Source organism: Hippocampus zosterae, chromosome 4, assembly GCF_025434085.1.
Source record: "Hippocampus zosterae strain Florida chromosome 4, ASM2543408v3, whole genome shotgun sequence".
In the NCBI taxonomy this organism is placed as follows: domain Eukaryota; kingdom Metazoa; phylum Chordata; class Actinopteri; order Syngnathiformes; family Syngnathidae; genus Hippocampus; species Hippocampus zosterae.
The window spans coordinates 18991379-19016151 of record NC_067454.1 but is presented as its reverse complement, the minus strand read 5'-3'; the positions used below and the strand labels follow the sequence as shown (position 1 = coordinate 19016151).

Below are 24773 nucleotides of genomic sequence, written 5' to 3'. Positions count from 1 at the left end.
CTTATTAATTTGCCTGCTAGTTTACCGTTCAAAGTGAGTTACTATCCACGATAAAGCAGTTCCAGCAAACCTATGTGACAGACAATATTCCCTCTAAGATGCGCATGTGCACGATCTCAGCATATAGGGCGCACACAAAAAAATAATTTACAATTTTAAATTTTTAATTATTTACAAAAAAATTTGGTATTATAAAATTCCCAGTTATTTACACTGATGACTGGACAGGTCATTTTGGGCTATATTATGAGATTAAAAGTGGCATCAAATCCATAATTGTAAACCAGTTCTTCCAAATTCTGGCTTATTTTATTCATGCTTTTTCAATGACATGTTGTATTTTGATATAGAGGTGGTTTGAATCATTTTGGCTTCGTAACTTGTTTGGTCTCAGGTTTTCAGGTGTGATACTGGTTTGGCTACAGTTGCATGCCTGATTTTGCTCATTGCAGTCCCAGCTATGCTCAGGGGGTTTGTGTGAATGCCAAGCCCCATGGAATGTTAGAAGAAACATGAATGAAAAGTGTACTCTATCACCCAAGCACTTATTTCAATGTTTCACAACTAGGATGACAGCTGAGCAATTATTATGGCTTTGCCAGCTTTCTCCTGTTAATATGACTCATCTTCCTTACATGACAACAAAACTTTGAGAAGCTATTTTGCTGCCATGGAGGCGATGATTAGTGACAAATGCTATGTTGACACTGGATGCAAAAGGGAACGTTCTGATCCGCGCCGTTTTTAGCCACATTAGTTCGCTAGCTATAGTTTGTAGGGAGATGGACATGCAACAGGCATTCCCGGATACGAACGGCGGAAAACAGCGAGGTGATGGGTAACTATTCAATGGGGAAGCGCTTTACATTAAGTTAATTTATGAAATTTATACTGGCTAGTATCTGACGCGTCTTGCCCAGAGATAACGTTCATGTCAGCCACTGGAATTATTTATTTATTTATTTTTATAAATGGCTAGAACAATCAGTACATCAGGCGTAACGACTTAGTATTTAGTGCTTTCACTGACAAAATATGGATGATCCTCTGCAACAAACTGCTTTTGTAAAATAAAAATGAGCCCAAATGTTGTCCAAATTAATTGCTCACTTCTTTAAGAACACAAAAAGAAGCAGATATTGTAAACATACTTTATTTCACTGAGGTCTTTTTGCACTTTTTCTGAGAGCTGGCCATATACAATTTGGGCATTTCTGTCACGCTGCGCAGTGAGCACCCAAGGAGGTACAGTAAAAAGACGTAATGAATCTGTAATTGTTCGGTAGGGTCCAAATCTCTACCTTTGGGCAAATTCATACCTCCTATAAAATACTGGGGCGGCCCGGTAGTCCAGTGGTTAGCACGTTGGCTTCACAGTGCAGAGGTACCGGGTTCGATTCCAGCTCCGGCCTCCCTGTGTGGAGTTTGCATGTTCTCCCCGGGCCTGCGTGGGTTTTCTCCGGGTGCTCCGGTTTCCTCCCACATTCCAAAAATATGCATGGCAGGCTGATTGAACACTCTAAATTGTCCCTAGGTGTGAGTGTGAGTGTGAATGGTTGTTCGTCTCTGTGTGCCCTGCGATTGGCTGGCAACCGATTCAGGGTGTCCCCCGCCTACTGCCCGGAGACAGCTGGGATAGGCTCCAGCACCCCCCGCGACCCTAGTGAGGATCAAGCGGTTAGGAAGATGAATGAATGAATGAATATAAAATACTGTAATTTGTACTGTTTATATCGCACACCTCTATGTAACTCCTATGGCGTTTGGGCATGGAGCAATTGAGCAAAATATAAGTGCCAGCCTGGTCAGACTTTTAATTCGTCAAAGAGCACATCTGTGCCATTTGTCTGAACAACAAAAAAGTCACTTCATTAGCCAGCCTCTCAATGATCATGTTAAATATGAAAAGGCATTGGAGAAGCTTTGGCACTCCGTTGCAAAGAGGAGTTTATTGTTGACGCGTTTCGACTCAAAGTGTCTTCATCAGTGCGAATGATCATGTTCACTACGTATGAATTTCCACGATGTCTTACGCATTCAAATTATGGTGGTTAAAAAAAAAAAAAGAAAAAAAAGGCAAAATTCAGCATTGTCTTCCCCCTGTTTTTTCAATTTCTCTGCCTTGATAAAGTGACAGTTTTTTTTTAATAGTCTAAGCCTTGGACCACCTGTAAATGAAGTGTGTTGTTCTTTATTTATTTATTTTTATCACTAAGTTGGAAGTCGGTCAAAGGATCTGGCTCTGAAACAATAAAATGCTTTGAAAAAGTCTATCTGATAGTTGGTCGTAAAAACGGTTAGAATGTAGGTGAACGCATTTAGAAAATGACAATTAATGAGCCCAGTCTAATTACAGCTAAAAAGAAATAAATAATAATAATTTTTTTTTAAATGATCGAGAGAATGTTGCAAATACATCAAACACTGCTTTCATTGTTTCCAGTGAAGACAGACTGCTAAATGCATTTCTGTGTAATCTACTTGCTCATGTGGCTGCTATTTACATCATAATCCCACAAGTGCTATATTGCAGCACAGTTGAGCGGTTCAACAAGAGTTCAGAACAAGAAGGAGCCCCTACGGGTTGATCGAATGATTTCACCCTTTTTTCATTTTTATAAATCCTTACTGTTCATTTTCTGTGCACAATTACTGTAACATGTTCTTGGTGAATTTTGAATGTCAGAATAATTGTCTGAACCAAATTATGAACTACAGATCTTTTCAACGTATAGATTTAAATTTAGATTTAACAAAGTAATGGGGTGGGGATATTCCAATACAGGAATACAGGAAACACCCAATACAGGAAAAAATGATTGCTTTGTGTTGGCTAAAAATGCCCAGTGCAATTAAAAATTATTGAAAATAAATTTTAAAAAACTTGGAACTGTTTGAAAAGTTGAGAAGTTCATCCAGAGGGTGTGCATCTTCTCGCGGTCAGGGGCCATGAAGTTAGTGCTTCCTGTTTTGTTTTGTTTTGTTTTCTTACCTCCATTATGATTCAATGCCATAGATAAGGGCTTTACAAAAAAAACAAAAAAAAACAAACAGCTGTGTATTGTACCGGCAAAAACAACACTCATAGATAAAAATATGTCCACACAACATGCTCCTTTGAAACTGTGTATTTCTAGTGGATGCTAAGATATGTATGCTCCATTACATTTGTAGGGACTCCACCCTGCTAACACAGCTGCCATGTTTGGATGGGAAAGTCGTTTTTTAGCCTGCTCTTGTCGACTCTAAACTCAGATGAGTTGGGATGGGTACCAAGCCCTGGTACTAAATGGCCCCAGGGCAGATTTTTTTTAAACACTGCAATATCGATATTGTGAAATGTATCACAGCATAGATGCACTTTAAGGTGTCAGTGGTGACTTTTTAGCGTATGTTTAGCAAACACATGAACATGATGCAATTTACAACGATTCAACAAAAAAATAATAAACGAATAACCACAAAAAAAAAATAGGCCACAAAGAGATTTCAACCACCCCAGTCATATATCCTCAAATAAAGAAAAATTAAATAAGTGAATTTACTTTTGGCCTTTTCCATGGTCTGCAGAGGATCTTGTGTGATTTCTTATCGACGTGTGGAATATAGAAGGAATATTGCAGTTCAGGTAACAGGGCCGAGTGAAAACCCAGCAACAATACTAGAATGGGATTTGAAACGTTATGTATTACTTTTTTTAAAAGAAAATACATTTGATGTACCGGTAGTTAAGCACGGCGGTCTACTGGTTAGCACGTCGACCTCATAGTACAGAGGTGCAGGTTGGCCATCTTGTGTGGGGTTTGCATGTTCTGCTGCGTGGGTTTTCCACGGGTACTCGGGTTTTGTCCCACATTCCAAAAACATGCATGGTAGGTAATGGACCACTCTAAATTCTCGCTAGGTGTGATTGTGAGCGTAAATGGTTGTAGTTCGGGGTGAAAACAACAAATGCTATTTTTCCTCTGCTTTGTTTAAGGTGCTTTGAATTAGTCTTTTACATTCTATTAAATGTGTAATCAGATCAATGTGCAAAACTATTTGCTTAGTAAAAAAAAAATTGAGTCAGATTATAGTGCATTTATTCATTTTTATTCCGTCAACATGCAAATGGCACTGATGCCAGTGCACAGTATGTACTTGTATAAGCACATGCAACACTTGAGTTGCTATTGCTGTGACTTTCAGCTTGTCCCAATTTTCAGCAATTAAATGGATAAAACATGTTTTTTCTTTGCGCTTTTTTTAATTCCATTGAATTATCGTTGGGTTCAATACGTTGCTATTTTTTATTGATTAAAACACGAATAATAACTACTTTCAGGGGCTCCATTCATTTCATTGGGTAAATGTTCTTGATATATGGCTATGAGTGAATTGAGTCATAAGTCAAGGTAGCACTTTTGCACATCTGTCGCATCTGAACTCCCAAAAACGCTATCTGTGCGTACGCACGTCTGTGAGGGGTGATGAGGTTTATATGTGTGTGTGCAGGCAAATGCGAGCGGGCGCAAGAAGGCGGGGTGAGCATACGAGAAGCATGACCTACATTTGGCAAAGCTCATCGTATGAGCATGAAACTGCCTAACATCACCCCAGAGCTCCTCAGCATGGAGCCACGTGATTGGCTGCTTTCAGCTCGAGCCTGACAACAGCACTGGCATCACCCAAGGGGGTGGGGGGGGGGCGGTGAAGATGAGGATATGGGGCGGAGGCACATACATAAAAAAATAAATAAATAAAGGCGGGGGGGGGGCTCAGGGTGACACTTTGTTTTCGATACATACTGGGATCGTTTACATTTTATTCCCATGTTGGGAGTGGGAAGTTGCTTCTGCGATGGAATTTTGGTCAAGGATCTCGCATGGCAGAGATTAGATAAGGAATAATGAATGTTTGTCACATCGCGTGTAATTTTCTGGGTTTCTCAGACTTTTGTTTTTTTTTAATTCGCGCTGTAGTATTTGATGGTTTTGGCGGGAGGGGTCTGAGAAGGATGGACTAATGGATGCTGACTTTGGTGTCGCAAACAGTCATAATACAGAGCCAATTTGTAGCACAACACCTCTGCAGCTGGCAAAGACACAAGTGGGCACGCACACAGATACACACACACACACACACACACACACACACACACACACACACAAGCTACTTTGACAATGTGCCTCCGCCTTTCTCTTTCCCATAGATCCCCAGGCACAAGGCATTGTGGGATTCTCTCTGGCAAGGCTCTGTCTCTTCACAGCTTTAATCTTTAAGTTGTTTCCATAGAAACGATATGTTCACTCAGCAACTGTCAGATGGCTTCTAAAGCGAGACGTACATAGTGGAATGTCCTCAATGACACGATCCCTCGTCCAAACCAATGATAAAGAGAACATCTCCGTCACTGGACAGACGCATTGATCCCGATGATAAATAATGAAGATTAAGTATTGAGTACGCTGCAACGCAGTACTTCAATTATTAATTTCCTTATTCCCGTCGTCGGATTTTTTTTTCCTCCCAGCTCATTTATATGCTTTACATTTGCTGGTTTGTCGAGGACACTTGGAGCCGAGCTCGGGTTATCTAAGGTAGTCCCCACCTCTCTGCATCACATCAAGACAGATACAGCGTACAATGTACCCCCACCATGTCGCGGATTGTCATTCGCGCCCATGCTTTCTCGCAGGTTTTTAAGGTAATTCTTTTTCTAGAGATTCTTACAGTATCCAGGCCATTCCAAAATGAGACATGCATTCCCTCAGTTTTCCTTCTCTTCCTGTCTGAGCGAGAGGATCCGGAGGAAAGATGGTTTGAATTTTAACAGTGCTTAGGAAAGATGCCACTTTTAACCCACTATGAGCATAGATTACTGCTGACGCACCTATATGGAAGGATATTACCCACAATCCTTTATTTAAAGCAACAGGCCACCTGTGACGATTACCGATACGACGCAAAGAACCTAAAGAACAGAAAACACCTCTTAAGAAAAAGCGATGAACCACAAGTACCGGTAAGTTACTTTTCCGCTCCAAAACAAGAACTATCAATGTATTGTTTTTTTTCCCATTTATCCGGGTAATGCAATTGAGAACAGATTCTCATGACTTAGAAACAGAAAGCAGAGTATATAAAAGCAAAATCAAGGCAAATGCAAAGACATACCGGTACCAGGGCAAAAACAGTCCACAGTCCAGAATCAACGTTTTGTTTTTTGTTTTTTTGCTGTCTCGGGCTTGACTCGGACTTGTCTCAGACTCGGCCATTGAACTCGCAAAATATTTGTTATCAACTCAACCGAGTGCAACCTTGTTTTTATTCCGGAAAATTAACATCCTCCTTCAGAAGACAGTAATTGAAATGAAGTTTTTCAGAATCACCATCTGAGTGGCTAACCTGACTGCGAGCGCCAAAGCACACAGTCTTTTTCTTCCACTCACATCAGCCCTCAGCGCAGTTATAAAATGTAATTTGACCAATTATTAAGAACGGGCTTTAGCCTCGATGTCTTAAATTTAAACCAAAAAAAATCATGAAGCATCCCGCAGATTCTGAAAGAAAACAATTTCGGACATATATGGCACCACGTCGAACTTTGTTGGACACTTGCAGTGGCACCACAAAAACGTATTTATCTGCAGACACAAAGGGTTCCGTGCCATCTTAGACGAGTGTTCAGCATTTTGTCGTGAAAATAGTATTTTTGGGTCTTAAAGTTTACCCATAATGTCATCTGGACGTGGATTTCGACTCGGATTTTGTGGACACAACTTAAAGTGGAATCGGACCTCTGTGACTCAAACTTAATTTGGACTCAATAAAGGTGAACTTGACTACATACAAACTGTGCAATGTGATATACTGTAATTACATATTCACACAATATAAAATAGTTTAAGGCAGTATTTACATCGTACTTTCCATTCCATCATAGCACGTAGTGAATAGAAAGTTCCTAAGAGGCTAAAAAACAGGTGCAGCAAACATATGCAGTATCCGTCAATAACCTTTTCAATGATGGTAGTGGAATGAATAAGATGAGTTTTGTGAATTGTTGCAGAGTACTCCCGTCATTTGGGACAGAAAATTGGAAAGTTGATCGACCAAAAACACTTCAGACCTTTTTGTGAGTGATGATGTTCGTGAATAAAATCTCTGGAATGGAGAATGAGGGTGGCGGTATACGCATAGTGAGCAGGGAGCAAAAAACAACGTTCGACGTCATGATCGTTATTTTCGTCGCCCATCATTTACAGCATGGTAAATAAATAATAAAATGCACATTTAAGAAAGACTACTGGGTAGAGTGAAATAATACGTCAACATACGTTCAGCCTCTGAAGTGATTCTCACTCTTGACGACAACCAGATGGCAATAAATACGACAGGCATGCTCATGTAAAAAGTCCACATTTTAAAGTTTGCATTGTAAAATAAGTTCAATTTAATAAAAATTGTTATCAATACACACAACCGGTATACGCACGCGGGGACACACACACACACACTGACCAGCTGTCAGAGTCTTTCCCCAAAGATAAGTACAAGTCACCAATTTGCTGCCTTTGTGCCCGTTTCCATGGAGACAGTTAAAAATAACACGGGCGACGGCTTGTTTTTTGCCATTCCAACAAGGTAGCTGATATATTGTCAAACACACGCAATATAACCACATATGGAATGTCTTTTTTGATCGTTTGCTTAGCACCACTGTGAGACACTGTTCCCATGCTACAGGACTACAGTTTTGTTTGTCAACAGAGTTTAAATCCAAAGCACATGAATAAAAATCTCACGGCACATCGCCTTAAAAAAAATGTCACAGAAACAGTCCATCTACTGAAATAATGATGATCCCCTCTGAATTTACCCACACGTGTTTTCTTGTTCAGTGTGAAGTCTGGGTCTGATGAGTTGAAGACAAAGTTATTCTTCTTTTGTAGGCGTGGCAACAGGTGGAGATGCAGGTTAATTGGGTACCTCCTGCCAGTTTGTGGGAGAACATTTAATTTCTGTCGCTATACGTTGCTGACATAAATAGATGAAGAGATTACATTATTTACAGCAGGCAAGTGGAATTGGGTCATTTCCTGGAGAAACATTTCATTTTGGTGAATCGAGGCAACGTTTTGAAAATCACATTTGTCTCGAAACAACTCTCTTTCGATCTTTTGATAACCCTTTGTTGATAAGATACATCCAAATAAGAGTCGCTGTTGGCCGAGTGGAATACAGCAGAATAGATGAGAATAATTCCCCCCTCCAGTTTACACACAGCTAATACACAGCCTCTTAAGGAACACTGTTGTAAAATTGGGCTGGTGAAAACACTGCACGAGCCTTGAAAAGCTTGAACACGGAGATATCAAACAACAACATAAAATATTCAAACGCTTACTCCCTGGTGCCGCTTTTCTACTCAGATTTGAAGACATTTTAGAATTTTACACATCATTAAAACATCTCATACTGCACCTTTTATACATTATAATTCAGATGTTGGGTTTATTTTCGACCATTTCCAATGGTTACAGTATAGCAAGAACGTATGCCTGAAGATTGTATGTCAATTTCATGGAAGAAGGGCAATTCTTTTCTTTCTCTTGAAAAATAAAAACATGTGCTAGAACAGTGTGTTTCATTTATTTTTCTGGTGAACAATTTGACATACAGTGTACATTTACTCTACATAAAAAGCTAAAAGAAATCACTCAAATTAGGGTAAATGTTCACCATACATGTCATCCCTCTATAATTTGAGTGTGAGTGCAAATGGTTGTTCGTCTCTGTGTGCCCTGCGATTGGCTGGCAACCGATTCAGGGTGTCCCCCGCCTACTGCCCGGAGACAGCTGGGATCGGCTCCAGCACCCCCCGCGACCCTAGTGAGGATCAAGCGGTTCGGAAGATGGATGGATGGATGTCTTTTTAATTGTATTCATCATGCTCATTTTATTTTGATAATGTGTTGTCAGCCCTATCACTTTAATTATTCAGATTTCTGAATCTGAATAATGGTTTGTCTTCAATGTGCGTGATGTGTTTTGTCACTAGGGGGCAGCAAAAGAAATTTTAGTACTGTAGTAGGACAATAGGATAAGATAAGATAAGATAAGAAAACTTAGTAGTCTCGCAATGGAGACATTCCAAATTCACAGCAGCAAAGTTATGAAAGGAAGAAGAACAACAACAAAATATAGGAGCTGCTGGAAAGGCAGCCACTCTTGCGGCGCCATTTTGAAGTCAAAATAACACAACACAACACATTGGAAAGAGACAGTAATGCCTCACACATCGAACCTGTAGTTATTTTGTTGATATTTTCCCTGTTTTGGCAAGCTAGCTGTGATGTAACAGTGACTTTTAAAAAAAGGGCTTATGCTGGACCCTGCGACTCAGTTCTGCTATCCAATACAGAGAGGCCATAAACATGAATCTAAATGAGCGTTTAAAACGCACCCACTTGTTGCCAGAAATGATTTGCAGGTCAAAGGGGGCAGAGAGGGGATATGGAAGAGGGCCACGAGACAATAGTGCAGGTGTGCAGCACACACAAAAAAAGAGAGGGGTCGGGAGAATTAGATACACAGGAACATTATGAATATGGATGCAAAGAAGTTCAAAGGCACATCAGGGCTTCACTGAAAAGAGAAAAAATCACAAGACTGTAGTTGAAATTTGACGAGGGAGGAGGGGGTCTCATTTCTATCAGGCATAATTGTCTGATTAAAGGGGACATATAATAGTTTTGGTTTGGGGGGGATTTGAAGGGTGATGGGCGGGGGTTGTATAAATTGTACTTTATAGCAGTGGCCTTCAATCTTTTTTGCGTCACAGACCAGTTGAGACAAGCACATGCTGTTCGCGGATCGGCAACCATTGCTTTTAATTTGCCGGTTCTTAAAGCACCGGTACTGACAAAAATTATTATAATTAAACATTTTATTGAACTAGATTTTTTAAAATTAATCTCAAACAGTGTTATTCTGCTGTGCAACAAATGCAGAATAACATCAAATAACACGGTGATCTACTAAGAAATGGACCAATCGGGAATTATAAATACGCCTTATAAGGTAAACGTATTAATAATAAGTTATGATCCTACATCCGCCGTTAGCATCATTGCTCCTTGCAAATGTGACTGATCAAAAGATGACACCATTGATTGCTGCTTTCATCCGGTGGCTGCCGGCTGTATACTGTACTTTGCTCACATTTTCATGCTTTCCACTTGATCACTCGCATGCTACTTGTTCAAATGATTCAACGGGTTTCTTGTATGAGGGGAAAATACACACACTTGGCCAAATAAGCCATTTTTCCTTCCTATGTCATGTGACACATTAAGGTTAAAAGGTCTCTGGTGTGACTAGGAAGGCAGTATGCTGGATTTGGTGTCAAATAAACCTCAAGAAATAAACTCAATACTCAGCCATTATGGTTCAAGATGTATTTCTGATTTTTAAAAAAACAAACCGTCTCATCAAGCCGGGGTTGAAAACTCAAAAGTACCTCGGGTCAACTGCCAACAGTCGTCCAAAATCTGTGACATCTAGATCTCCAGATTGTCGTAGATTTCGAGCAGAGTCCTTTCTCCTTCTGTGTTTGTGAGAGATTTTATTTTATTTTTTAGATCCCTCGTGTTTAAATGACTAGTTGATTTTATAACAACGCAAGTGAGCGGCTGTTGAGCATACTCCAACGGTCACTTATTGCATAGAAGCATGTGATACAAATTCGCAGCATGTGGTGGATTAATGCATTTAATGCTTGGTAGCTGACTGCCCCCCACGCCCCTCCACCCCCTGTCCACATGTTACTGCATCATGAGGAGATTACAGTCGGGGACAAGCCATGCCCAAGCAGGAACCTACCATCACTCTCAAAACATGGGGGCAGTGTTCCATGTGAAAAACACGGCTCGACGCCAAGCATTTCCCATGAAATATCATCCCTTTTGAGTACAAAGTTATTTCCGGTGGAGTAAAAATAAAATAAATTAAAACAAAAAAGACTTCCACTTACTGCACCGGATTAAGCAAGCAGAGATATTTTCATCTGAGGGAAAGGGAAAGAGGGGACAGCAGGTGGGCGAGTGAGGAGGTGGAGGGGGAGGTTGTGTGACTACAGATGTTGCCCGTCTAAATGTTTCGCTTTGCACAGAAATATATTTAGCTGAGTTTGCGAGAGTGCCTGTGACATACAAGGGAAATGGAATGGGTGGCAAAGAAAGAATGAAAAGAGGGAAAACGGGGGAACCGATGAACAGCAGGGAATGATGGCTTTGACTTGTCTCGGGATTGGCTGCGTCCCTGTGCCATCGAAAGGTAGGGAGAAATGGAGTTTTTCAATCATTGTCTTCTCACATCATTTGCGTCTGGCTCCAAGAATTGGTATGCGAATCTGGCATCGGTGGAAACCAAAAAGATGGTCATCTACCTGGGTGTACTGTATGTTTTGATATTCAATTTAGTAATTTTAGCATCGCGGTCAAATTGAACCCATTTTGGAAGCAATAAATCTACCATAAAAGTCACCCTTTCATCGTGAAATGTAATCGCTTTTCCTAATGTGACAGAAAAATAAGAAAAAGTAATTCTTTTGAAGGGCTACTACAAAGTTTGTGAACACTGAGGCTGTTGCAGGTCAGATTTGAGGCAGATTTACTCAGACACAATTTCTGTTACATCAAGAAAAATGGTAGCAGTAACGGAAATCTATATTTACCATAAATGTGTGTATTCTTACTGGACAGTGGGGACAGTTCTCAAGAGGGAGCCTGAAACAATTGCCGTAGTTGCATGGGTTGGCGGGTCCACCACATTTTCACCCGTTCCAGCACAAATTTAGACTGTTGCTTTTGGTCTCTGAAGGCTCTTGTGAAATCTCCAAATGGTCAAAGAATTTAAGCCATGCACATGGAGATGGTTTTGTCGTTGTGTTTTTTTGTTGTTGTTGTTGTTGTTCATGGGATGGTGGGAATGCTGAGTTTGAAACAGTCTAGAAAACATTGCAGGACTCCAGACTGCCCTTAAATGGCCGCATTTTGCCTCAAAAATTTGAGAGTAAAAGAAAACTTTAAATTTACTCGTGTTGTATGTACATTTGCAGATTCTTATTTTTTTCAATAATTATTAGAGTTGAATATTTGTTTCCACCCATCCACTTTCCAATCCACTTAATCCTCACAAGGGGTGCTGCAGCCTACCCCAGCTGTTTTCGGGCAGGTACACCATGAACTGGTTGCCAGCCAATCGCAGGGCACACAGAGACGAACAAACATCCACGCTCACATTCACACCGAAAGACAATTTCTGGTGTTCAATCAGCCTGCCATGCAAGTTTTTGGAATGTGGGATGAAACCGGAGTACCCAGAGAAAACCCACGCAGCCACGGGGAGAACATGCAAACGCCACACGGGGAGCCCAAAGCCAGATTCGAACCATGTGCATCCGCACTGTGAGGTTGACACGCTAACCACTTGACCACCGGGCCGCCTGAATAATTTTCGTTGCTGAAAAATATCTACTCCACAGCCCATTTTTCAATCGAGACGAGTTGAAATGTGAACATTTTACTGACCATACTTCGCAAGATTTACAGTGTGTGCCCCTAAATTTCAGGATAAGGAACCACTGCGCTCGTAAGTTTAAAAAAAATGTTCCACCACATTTGCACAGGTTCCTGCAGAAATATGCATCTGTTGATCTTTGAGGGGTCATCTGCAAAAATACACTTTTCTCTGCATTATTGATGATGTATTCATCATCAAGTACTGTCAGACAGGCTTGAAGTACATTTGAAAAACCACAAATTTAAAATGCGATTTCGGCAATTATGACGAGGGTCTTCTTGACCATACGATGCATGTATTAAAAATGAACCACATGTGAGGGTTAAATTCACCAATGATTGTACTTCATAAGCAACCTCTGGCATTGAGGTACAGTATGACGCAACTGCTCTTCGGCGTTTGTTCTGCTCTACGCAACTGGTTCTTCAAGTAAACTTGTGACCACAACTGATATGTAACAGCAGTCTATGACAAGCTTCTGCACTTAGCGCTGTGGAGTGTTACTTGACCCAGATACACACTAATACAGCCTCGCTTAATGACTTCTTTTTTACTCACCAACATCTTGACTTGTCTCGCTCTCGTTTGGACTATTGATTTTCAGTTCATGGATTCTTTATTGAATGCTTCTACATCTTAGTTTTGTCTCGCGACATGTTTTTTTAATTTTTTTTCTTTTTTTTACCTTTAAATACTGATTATTATTTATTACTCACTCTCTATTTGTCATGTGACTTTTTCTCTCCGCATCGGTTCAACAACACTCAGTACAATCTTTTATATACCGATGACTCACAGGTCTATTTCTTGTCAGACGGTAACACAACTTGGTGAAACACAATCCTGTTTTGCAGAATTAAGATATTGGGTCATATGTAACACTTTTTGCTGCCAGAGGTCTGAAAATCGACCGACAACTTACACCTATTGTGACATGAGGGAGGATAATTGTGGGCATGTGTAACTGCGATGTAGAGCATGCTAACTCGCGCGCCAATTTAATCAGCACAGCTGGTCTCAAATGATCCTATAATGCAGTTGAGTGCGCCTTTCGACAAAATGTTACGCATGCACCGAGGGGACGTCCATGTTGGCTGCTGTATATCTCACATCAACCTGATTCATCTGCTGCAGCAACATTCTTTCGGGACTGAAATGGTAGAAAACTGGGTGCCTGGTGAGAACTGTGAGTCAAGTTTAAATGACACAGAACCAAAACATCTTGGCATGCAAAGCAGAAATGAGGGCTTGGACCATATGAATCTTGAGCGCCAAGTGCAATTGCTTATGTGTGTGCAGTCGAGATGTTTGACTTCAACATATTTCCTTGAAACCAATTACTACTTTCCTATAGTGTTATCCTGTGGCATCTCTAGAGCACAGAAATATGTTGAGTATACACAAATGTATAAATTTTTCGGCAAACTGCAGAGGATAGGTTGTGGGGGGGAGGCACAACTAGATGTTTAAGAGGCGCTAGTCCTCATGCTTGCACTAAAGGAAGGTGGAAAGTCGGATTGATCGCACTCAGATTGTGCCAATTCCGACCACAAAGTAATCCAGGCGAATGTAAAAACAAAGATGGCAGATTTTTTGTTCTGGTTCATCACAACACACTCTGACCTCCAGAAAACCTCCTTTATAATTTCAAGCACATGAGAGAATATGTCCCGAAATTGTAAAAAACAAAAGTCATACTATGCCCAAATATTTTAAACATAGACCATTCCACAAAAGAATATCAAAACTGTTGTTTTTCAAATTGGATTTTTTGAGTATTTCCAGCATGGTCTGAACTTATTTGAGTTTGAATTTAAAACATTTTATTGTCTTAACGGCTTCAGAAGTATCTCCATCTAGATAACAGATTATTTCTAGTCAAGTAAGTCTTCCTTAATGAGTCCTATTCCGAATTAATGTTTTAAGTCTTCTTAAAGGGATTTTAATGATCCTTCCACAGACACTGACAGCAAATGCAAGTCAGAGGAACTTTTTCACCTCTGATGCAGTCAAGATCAAAACTCTTTTGGGCCAGAAAGATAAGAAGCTGTCCGGAAGTGTTGGGTTAATTCCCCACTGTATAGGAGCAGCTTGATAACAACAGCCTCAAGGCTTGCTAGCCACGCGCAAAAGAACGTTTCCAATGTGAACTTGTGTGCTCTTGTACGGCCCCTTCAGTGTGGCTGCCACTTCCACATTAAAACAAGGCTGCCTACCATTTTTGTGGAGGCGGAATTCTGTCTGCCTCCCCTTGCACTTTATCTTCAGTTTAATGCACACACAGCAAGACTAAATGTGTAGCAAAAATGTCAAACAAAATCTATAAAACATATCTATTAAACACATTCGCTGGACAATGGAAAACCAGAATGCATATTACAAGTCCCTGAAGACAAATTGGAGAAATGACGAGAGGCAGAACAGTCTCTTGCCTCTGCTGTTGCAGTGCAGTAGTGTTACCAGTAGAAGGTGCCGTTGCAAAATGCCATTTTTGCCTTTCGGGTGTAATTGTGTCATGCATTAATTGTGTAAAAGGTGTATTTTGGTTGCTTGGTGATGAAATGAAATAATGGAATGGGATCTCTATGTACACTTAAAATGCCAACACACCCTTCAAAATAAATGCATGCTAAGTTGCTTGCTCAAAAGTCACTCACAAATCTTCATTGTTTCCCTCCCTCTTTTTCTTTCATTTTTCAGCCGTGTCAAACTTGGATATCGAGAGCAAGCTGTCAGTTCACTACCAGGCTCCATGGCACCAACAACACAACGTGTTCCATCCGTGTACTCGACCACCGTGTCTGGAGGAACTGCACAAAAACGCTCAGTTCAGCCTCCGAGCCCTGCACAGAGGTGACGACTATTGTGGTCTGGAGTGCCGTTGTGTCCTTTTGGATGCATATATTCATGCCAAAGTGTTTATAAATTTCAGACGAAAAACAGAACCAGCGGCCTACGAGTCGGGAGAGGAACATGGTGACTATCTCCATCTCAACGGTGCCCGCTATACCCACCTTCCCCTCACCACATTCCATCAGACGGCAACAGAGAAGTCGGCTGGCGCGAGCGGTAAGCAGGATGCGGTCGCAATGAGAGCATGAGCGGAAACGGGCAGGTTATTTACCAGGTAAACCTGCTCACCTACACTGAACTCTGCTGGATTTTTCAGCTAATTGTCCCTAGGTGTGAGTGTGAGTGTGAATGGTTGTTCGTTTCTGTGTGCCCTGCGATTGGCTGGCAACCGACTCAGGGTGTCCCCCGCCTACTGCCCGTAGACAGCTGGGATAGGCTCCAGCACCCCCCGCGACCCTAGTGAGGATCAGGCGGCTCGGAAAATGAATGAATGAATGAATGTTTTTATGTTCTGTGTGCAGAATGACAAGTCAGAATTTCAAGTTGCATGCCTTCAGTGTAATTCAACATTGTGCCACTAATGTCAGGCAGCGCTGTGTTAAAAATAACAGTTGTTTGACCGTTTTTACGAGTCCTGTAAAATCGACGCTAATTTCTGTTGCCTGGCAACCGGTGGTGCTGCAATTATCAAAGATGGCATTGCAATATTGAAGACAACAGCTTATCAAATGCCCGTGAGCTTTTCGAAAAAGATGCAAGGTGCAAAATGTTGAATATTGCAATATCAGCTTTGCGATTTTTAATGTTTAATACAGTATGTACCGCAAGAAATGACAGGTTTTATATCTAATGAAAGAATTAAAATGTTTCATTCAGAAAAAATCAACGCGATCAGTGTATTCATAGCCTATGACTGTAGTTATTTAAATTCTAAAATTATATATGGAGGGACGGCAGGCGACTGGTTAAGCACGTCTGCCTCACAGTGCAGAGGTCGTGGGTTTGATTCCGACGCCGGCCTTCCTGTGTGGGGTTTGCATGTTCTCCCCGTGCCTGTGTGGGTTTTCTCCGGGTACTCCGCTTTCCTCCCTCATTCCAAAAACATACATGGCAGGTTAATGGAGCACTCGAAATTGTCCTCTAAGACAGAAATGTTGTTAACACGGGGGATGAAGAGACACAAAAGTAAGTCAACAAACAAGAAAGGAAACATGCATGGTCATAATGGCAACAGGTCAGATTTGGGTTTTAAATGCTGTACTACTTTCTGACTATAATCTTATTGTGGTCTTGCCATGCAGCAAGAAAGAGAAGAGCGAGAGCGAGAGTTAGACTATCAACCCAGGAAGGTAATCAATAAATCAATCAATACAAAATTCACCTAACCAGGGGTCACCAACATGTTGCCCACGGGCATGTTCTAAAAACTTTGCTTACCAGTGAAGTGATCATTTGACAAACAGAATATTTGCTGAGATTTACAGAAACAATGTGTGACATATCAACATGTATCCGTTTCCTAGTATACTTTTATCTAAATTCATATCATTCCTACCGTATCATATTGACAATTATTGTGAGAAATCATGAACATGATCAATGTCTCCACATGAACATGATCAATGTCTCCACATATATACCGATAAAATGATTACCCCGATAAGTCAATGTAATTAAAGACCATTTTGATATTTCAAAAGTGTGTACAAAACTGGTAGGCCTTTAACATTAATCAGTCCCCAAGAAGTGGCTCTCACAATGTTGGTGACCGGTGGTTGACGCCATCCCGCCGTGCACTGTCAAAGCTGCCCTCGCATCTCATATTCACTTCCATTGTAACCATGTATCGTGATTGTATTGGGAAATGTAACTCATTTAAGACGTTCATCACATCTCCGCCTCTTTTCCGTGACACTAACTCAAGCTGTTATTTCCCTTTCGCTTCTTCAAGGAGAGGACGGTGAGAGAAACGGAAATCCAAACCGTTCCAAGAAAAGTAAGAATGAGACACGAGAACAGATCTCGAAAAGATATGCAAAGTCTCGCCTCAGTCAATGTGGCGAGTTTGTGCATGTGATGTTGACTGTTATTGTGTTCTATGCCTCCGTAGGAGAGACCAGGGCGAGAAGCAGATAGTCACGCCATACAAAGAAAGGTAACTTCAAAAACGTTAATGATGAGACATGGTTATTCTCTGAAGGATAAGATTTTTTAAAAAATCTAAATGTGGATTTCTGTAATAATGGATAATAGAAAGTAGGACACATCAGGATCTTGGACTGTGATGTAAGAAACCTCTCATGAATTCATCCTTTTCTTTTTATTGTTCTTCATTACATCTTTTTGTCTTTTCTTTTGTTGCACCATTTATCCATAGTTTGAGTGCTTTTACTCACTTCATCCTATTGAGGGATGCATCTTCATTCCCTGGAATAGAAAGGTATTGGATCTGTGTTGTGTGTGTCCCATCTTCACATTTGTTCTGCTAGTTTCTTCTGTCTGATTAGTTTAGAGTAGAAACAATTCCACAAGCGGAGGATCAACAATGGCTATTTTTCTCGAGTTATACAACTGCAAGGATGCCTACTCTCTTATTTTAATACTGCTTGTTGTGGTTGACTTTCACTTGAAGGCTACCTCAACAGGCGAGGGAGACGATGATGAGGTGTTAACAGGTCACAAAACAAAGACCTTAGCACCTGCTGTCCCCGCCACCCCGGACAACGAGACCAAATGGTCGAAGGAAAACGTGTCCCACTCCGATCAGAAGACAACTTCGGATGATTCTCGTGCCGTCTCCTCCTGTATTATCCCGATTAACGTCACAGGTAAAATACAAAAAGGTCACCTTTGATTCGTTTTCATCCGATTTGACAACTATGAAAAAATACCCTCAATCCCCTCGGTGGGTCTTTCACCCTGAAATCTGCTTACTTTCTCCTGTGACCCGTAGTAGTCGAAAATGAACGCCATTCGTTTTTTTCAGGAGTTGGATTTGATCGAGAAGCTAGTGCACGTTGCTCCCTTGTCCATTCCCAGTCGGTTCTTCAGAGAAGAAGAAAGCTGAGGAGGAGGAAGACCATCACTGGAATACCCAAACGAGTACAACAGGACATGGGTATGTTGGGTATTATTGTTATTTAGTTCTGCTTTTAAATAGATTTATGAATGGCTCAGATCTGGGGAAGTATCATTTTATTATACTCATCCAGTGCTTCTTGGTACAATCATGAGGTCCCACACAGGAATCATATAACTTAAAGGGGACATATTATGTAAAACTGACTTATTATTTGCTAATATCTGAGTATTTGGGCTCTCTGCACTGTCTGTCTGACCATTAAATTTTGGTCTGGGTGTGTTTTTCTGTTTGTCGGTCTGTACATTGCGTGCGCCACATGCACGGATCTGCTCACAAGGCAAGGGATTTAGATTATTGAATTTGGCTGGATTGCTAATGACGTGCCAACTCAAATTTAGGGGGTCAACAGCTCTGCGCTCACGTGGCACACCCACCAGTAGATGGGGAGTGGCACAGCATTTTTTTTCTCATTTGCATGAGAAAGACCCCAACCCATGCCTCCAAAAAGGGTGGCGTTCAACGGGGATCTTAAAATGTGTTTTATTCTCATGTATGTATGAATGTTGGTTTGTGTGTGTGCGTGTGTGTGTGTGTGTGTGTGTGTGTGTGTGTGTGTGTGTGTAGCAAATGGACATGATACATTCAAGGTGAATGAATAATTTGGGGTTTAATTGTATACACACACACATAAAGGCCCATTTATTATTATATTTGGCAATGGTAGTACGGAGTGGTAAAAGAATGGTACTCCAGATTAGGTTTACTGAAAGCCATTTTCTGATCTTGTGTTGATTCAGTTCCACAGGATTATCAAATCATTTGCAGAGTGCTCGAGGATTCGTTCCCGAAATTATTTTTCTAAATTATTTATTTTTAAAATGATACATAGTCTTTACATTTACCATTGGACATGGTCTTAAAAAAATACCACGGAAAATATAAACAGTGCCGGAAGAAACATTTTCAAGTAGTGAGCTACATTTGACCATATTATCATTTTGGTATATGTTCGTAAACCGAGGACCACGTGTAATAACAATGAAATCCCAAAAGATAAAAACAGATTAATTTATATGATTAAATAATAGTTGAAAATTTCCCATTTCCTGTGATGTTACCAGTACCACCCTCAAACAAAAGCAAGAAAAGGCACAAAAGGATCTGAGCTATCTCCTGGTTCATCTTTGTTTTCTTTTTTGTTTATGTATTTATTTTCATGTGCATGCAGTATAACAAAACAATGTACAATCGTAATGTACATTTTACTATATTTCTGCATTTAAAATGAGACTTTCAAAAACGCTATCCTGTTGCAGTATCAACAATTTTACAATCTCAACAACGACAACAAAATTAGCAGAGTAGAATATGCTAAAGCGCATTATTACAGTCTTGTGGTCCACCATCTCTCCCTCATGTTTCATGATGAAAGTGACTTCAACATGACATTACTGAGACTCAGCATGCTATGTCATTTTACATTCAGACTCCGATGAATCACCGGTAGCAAGAGAGCGGACAGTAATTGTCCATGCCAATCCGCACCAACTCTCGCTGTGTCACGAAGACTTCTCAATTAGTGGTCGCCCTCACCACACTCGAGACTCTGGCTGCCAAACAGATGATTTCCTCATAGCATGTAAGTTCCTTTGAATGTTTCCTCATATCATTCCTTCCCATTTGTCCACCAGGTTGTTAAAAGAACTACCCACGAACAACAACACATTCGATTTCCTAATAAAATCTCATCTAAATATCCTATCACTGGATAATTTCATGTCAACCTTTTACTCTTGCTATATGTTGGAAAACAACCATCTGTTGGCAACACCAACATCAAACAACCATCCGCCATTGTAGAGTACAGTGAACCCACGCTATTCGCGGGGGCTACCAACTGTAAGTCCTGATGCGAAAAGAAAAATACAGTAGTTCGATATATTTATTGACTGTGGTCGGTAACAGACAAAGAATAATCAGGAAAGCATCAAAACCCCGAATCTAGCACGGACACAGTCGTGAACCCAAGTTACATCAGCAACTCGATTCAGTAGTTCAATTATTTAACACAAATAAGCCACCTTCAAATAGACTCATAGCTAGCATATGAGTCTGAATAACACACGAGCACAAATTGACACTATGTCATGCAAACAAATATGCATACGAACCCGTGATACAAACGGTGTTAAGTCATGAAACTCATCTTTCAGCATGTACACACAATCATAAATGTTGACAAAGTAGACTACAATTAGTCGCTGCATCATGAGAAAAGCAAAGACATACTTGCAGTTTCACGTTGTTCAGAAGGTACATTCAGGGACCGCCAACAGAAAATGAAAAAAAAAAACGCCACACCACATGATTAAACTAAAAAATATCATACCACAAGATGGGGCCAAAGTAACACTCGTATTGCTTTGACCTGAACACAAAAAAGTGAGCTTTTCAGTGAATAAAGTAAAAACAAAAAATAAAATCTGCAGACATTTGCAAGCGCCCAACCGTGAATATGCAGGGTTCACTGTAGATCGAGCACTGTGAAATCCAAATGGTAGTCAAGTAATCAAGTGACGTCGATCAACCCTGTGTCCCCACTGTATTCTATGCAGGTACAGCTGCTCCTTCCAGGAGGCGCATCAGAGCTCAACGAGGCCATCAGGGAATCCCAGCATCTCTTTCCCACTCAACGGGCAACATTTCTTCCCTTGGTGACCAGTCTGACTCGACATACACAAGTACCACAACCCACACTGGACGTTTGCGATCTCGTAGCCTCCCACGAGAAGGTGGACGCCTGATGGATAGTGATGAGGATGACGATGACAATTACGATGACGATGATGACGAGGATGAGGAATTGTCACCATACGAACCAGAGGATTTTATTCCACCCGGTCCGAGTCCGAGGCTGAAGATGATGATGATGAAGGATGAAGAAGAGAGCACCGATGACCAGGCGGCTCCTGAGTCACTGCAACTTGGAAGCCTAAAACGGTTGCAACGGTCTGGGGAAAGAGATCGAGGAGAAGGGAGCCCAGATCATTGCTGGATGGAGAGAGGCCGTTCTCGTTTGCCTCGCAAAGCTGACATGGGCAGTTGCGAGATCTCTTCGAGTTCCGATACATTTAGTAGCCCAATTCACTCTGTGTCTACAACAGGAGTGCTGAGTAGCCATGCAGACCACAAGGAAGACCATCAGTCCTCTAGTGGAAATTGGAGCGGTTCCAGTTCTACCTGCCCATCCCAAACCTCTGAAACCATCCCCCCGCCTTCTTCTCCACCACTTACGGGCTCGTCACATTGTGACTCGGAGCTGTCACTCAACACTGTTCCCAATGCCATGGATGAGGGGTTTTCACTGGATCCCACGTATCATTCTGAACTGAGACCCCAAGGACCAGGCCACCGGTCAAACTCATTCACGTCCTCAGCAACAGACCAGCTGGATGATGCAGGGGTCAGTACCGCCAGTGAGGGGGAATGGGCATATCCTCCAGACCAGGACCAGCTTGACCCAGACCTATATCATGACCAGACTCAAAACGTATGTCAAACCCACAGCTATAGCTCCAAAGAAGCTCTAGAAGACCAAACGTGTTTCAGTGAAAATACCAACAACACTGACAAAGACACTGGCTCTCCGTGCTCATCTGACACGGGGGGTTTATACACATCTGAGCAATTTGGCAAGAGTAATCAGAGACACTACATATATAATAACTATGCAGACCAGGGGACCGATTGTGTTCAATCCAAAATTGTGGCAGCACATCCCATTTCCCAAGGAGTTTACTCCTCAGCCTCGTCTGACTACAAAACAGGCACTATGACGCTGGGGAGGCCCTGTCGTCCACTGAGGAAACCCAAACTAAAACCACCTCCACCTATGCGAACGTCCTCCCTGAAAGAGGCTAATAGTAGTGTTGATGTTGGAACAGACACACAAGTAGATCAAGACCAACCAAAGATGGTGAATGAACAAGACCTGCCACTGTCTTCCACAGATATGAAGTTGGAACTCGAACTTGGGGGCATTCCAGAACCTTTAGAAGCGTCTTGTCTTGTGGCAGAGCCTATGGGAACTTGGGTTATGGGACTGGGAGAAACTGTGGATCTAGTGGAGCCCATGTCCTTCAGCTCAGCAGATACACACTCGTTTAAGGATGAAGGAGCTGTGCAATCTGACTATGCAGACCTTTGGCTTCACAATACAGAGATGAAGTCCAACAATTGTGAGTACAAATCCCTCTCTAACTCCAGCACGGCGACAGACACAACTGTCATGGATTGTATCAAGTCACCGGACAGCTCATCCTCCACTGACACACAATCGCAGACTCTTTCCCAGTCTTCTGAGATGCGAGCTGCTAGTCCACCCCACCTGCCTGGAGAATTCAAACTTGGGTCACCGGAGAAGTTGGCTGGTCTGGCATCACCATCCAGTGGTTATTCAAGTCAATCAGAAACACCGACCTCTACTGTGCCCTCCACCTCAGCAGCGTTCTTTCCAGGCCCGATGTCCCCTTCAACGGGCAAAAGAAAGCCCAAAGTGCCAGAGAGAAAGTCCTCTCTTTCATCCTCGCAACACCTTCCGAGAGACGGACCTTCAATTGCCTCCAATTACAAGAGAGACCCAGATTTCCCACCGCCACCTTCTCAGCTTGATCTTAATATTATTCACGGTGGCTATGTCAGACACACGCTTTCACACAGAACGCAACACCTGCACACACTTCACCACAGCAAACACAGAGTAGCAAACGTTATTCCCACTGGAACAAAGCTGTCGGTCCCTGAGACATTAAATAGCAACCCTCCACCGTGTGCAAACACTGCTGCTTTGATTCCTAGCTCTCATATGTTGACCATAGCTCCATCAATTTTACGTTCAGTGCAGCTTCACTCTGTCAGTAAATCTAGTAATAATGTGACCAGCTCAGGCCTGGAATCTGCCAGTGGAGCAGCAACTGTTACCAAACCCAAATGTTCGACTAGCGCCGCAACTCTAGCCCCACCCCCAATGAACACTAGGCCACTTCCTCCTCGGCGACCACCTCCCAGGCCTCCATCGCAGGACCACAACACCTCCCCTGATCACTCTCAGCCAACTCCCCCTGGACGTCACCCCGATGGGCCTCCTTCGTATGAAAGCCTACTACTCAGACAAGATCGGTACGGGCCCGGAACTTTCTGGTCGATGACAGCGTTCAGGACTCGTATCGACCCATTTTCAGAACTCTCTGATGACAGCTCGCCTTTGCATCGGCCAGTGCCACGTGCTCCTCACCCTTCGCCAGTGGATCTACACACACATATCCGCTCACACACAGAATTTAGAGGGCTGACACATTCAGCTCACACACACCCAGAGTTTCGGATCTTGGGGGAGCGTTCTTTTTCCCAAGATGATGATGATGAGGAGGAAGATGAGGAAGAAGAAGAAACAGTAAAAGAATCACAGAGGGCCACATGTCACAGGGTGGGCATGCGAACAGATCACCCTCCCCCTCCAGCCTATGAGTTTGCCGGAGGATTCCACCTGGACTCAGGGCCCTGGACTAGTCCAGTCAAAGTGCCTGGTACCACAGTGGAGACATCGCACCCTTACCTAATCAGCGATGCCAGGAGGATAAGACAAGTGGTGCAGGATGAACAGGAAGAGACATCAGGTGCTACCAGAAGTGCCCATCACCTGCTGCCACACGACAATAAAGACGACTCCACCACTCCTGACACAGAAGACTATTTCAGTAAAGGTAAGTTCGTGTGCATTTTAACCTACATTATCAGACATAGATCATGTGTGATAGAAATGTTTTCTGTTGCAGATTCCACACCCACTGACAACTCACTTTCCCCTTTGACGGATGACGCCAAAGTTGATGACGATATCACAACATCACCCAACAAGTCCAGAACCACTGAGGATTTGTTTGCCATGATACACAGGTGCTGTAAATTTACCACGGCATACTTACTGTAGAATTCATTCGATTGAGAGCACCGGTTCATAAACCGCACATATGACACATCCAAATTTGAAGAGTGTGCTGCCCCTTATGGCGCACCAGCCTTAACCTGACAGTCCACACCATATGCATTAGAGGTGTGTGTACCTGGACTGATGAGACAGTTGGGGACGGTTGATTGTTCTCGGTGTGTGTTGACTTGTGGAGCTGGTATTGACCTATGACCATGTCAAGGTGTCCTTGAGCCTGAAATGGAACCGCCCGTTGCTCCTGATGCTGCTTCATCAGTCGGTGAA

The 24773-nt window shown here is 42.1% G+C and overlaps 1 protein-coding gene across 4 annotated transcripts in view; it reads left to right on the top strand.

Annotated features, from left to right (window-relative positions):
• nhsb (Nance-Horan syndrome b (congenital cataracts and dental anomalies)) overlaps positions 1-24773 on the top strand; it is a 55762-nt gene that overhangs the window by 25604 nt on the left and 5385 nt on the right. Inside the window, exons 1-12 of one of the 4 annotated variants that reach the window (XM_052063011.1) lie at positions 9803-11319; positions 15268-15420; positions 15500-15636; positions 16722-16769; positions 17372-17416; positions 17531-17575; positions 17798-17860; positions 18053-18248; positions 18407-18538; positions 19989-20141; positions 21118-24264; positions 24337-24457. In XM_052063011.1, coding sequence (XP_051918971.1) covers positions 11268-11319; positions 15268-15420; positions 15500-15636; positions 16722-16769; positions 17372-17416; positions 17531-17575; positions 17798-17860; positions 18053-18248; positions 18407-18538; positions 19989-20141; positions 21118-24264; positions 24337-24457 — 4292 coding nt within the window. In that variant the 5' untranslated portion in view covers positions 9803-11267. Of the gene's footprint in view, positions 1-9802; positions 11320-15267; positions 15421-15499; positions 15637-16721; positions 16770-17371; positions 17417-17530; positions 17576-17797; positions 17861-18052; positions 18249-18406; positions 18539-19988; positions 20142-21117; positions 24265-24336; positions 24458-24773 lie in introns of those variants that run through there. The other 3 variants (XM_052063008.1, XM_052063009.1, XM_052063010.1) reach the window with 3 other exon arrangements.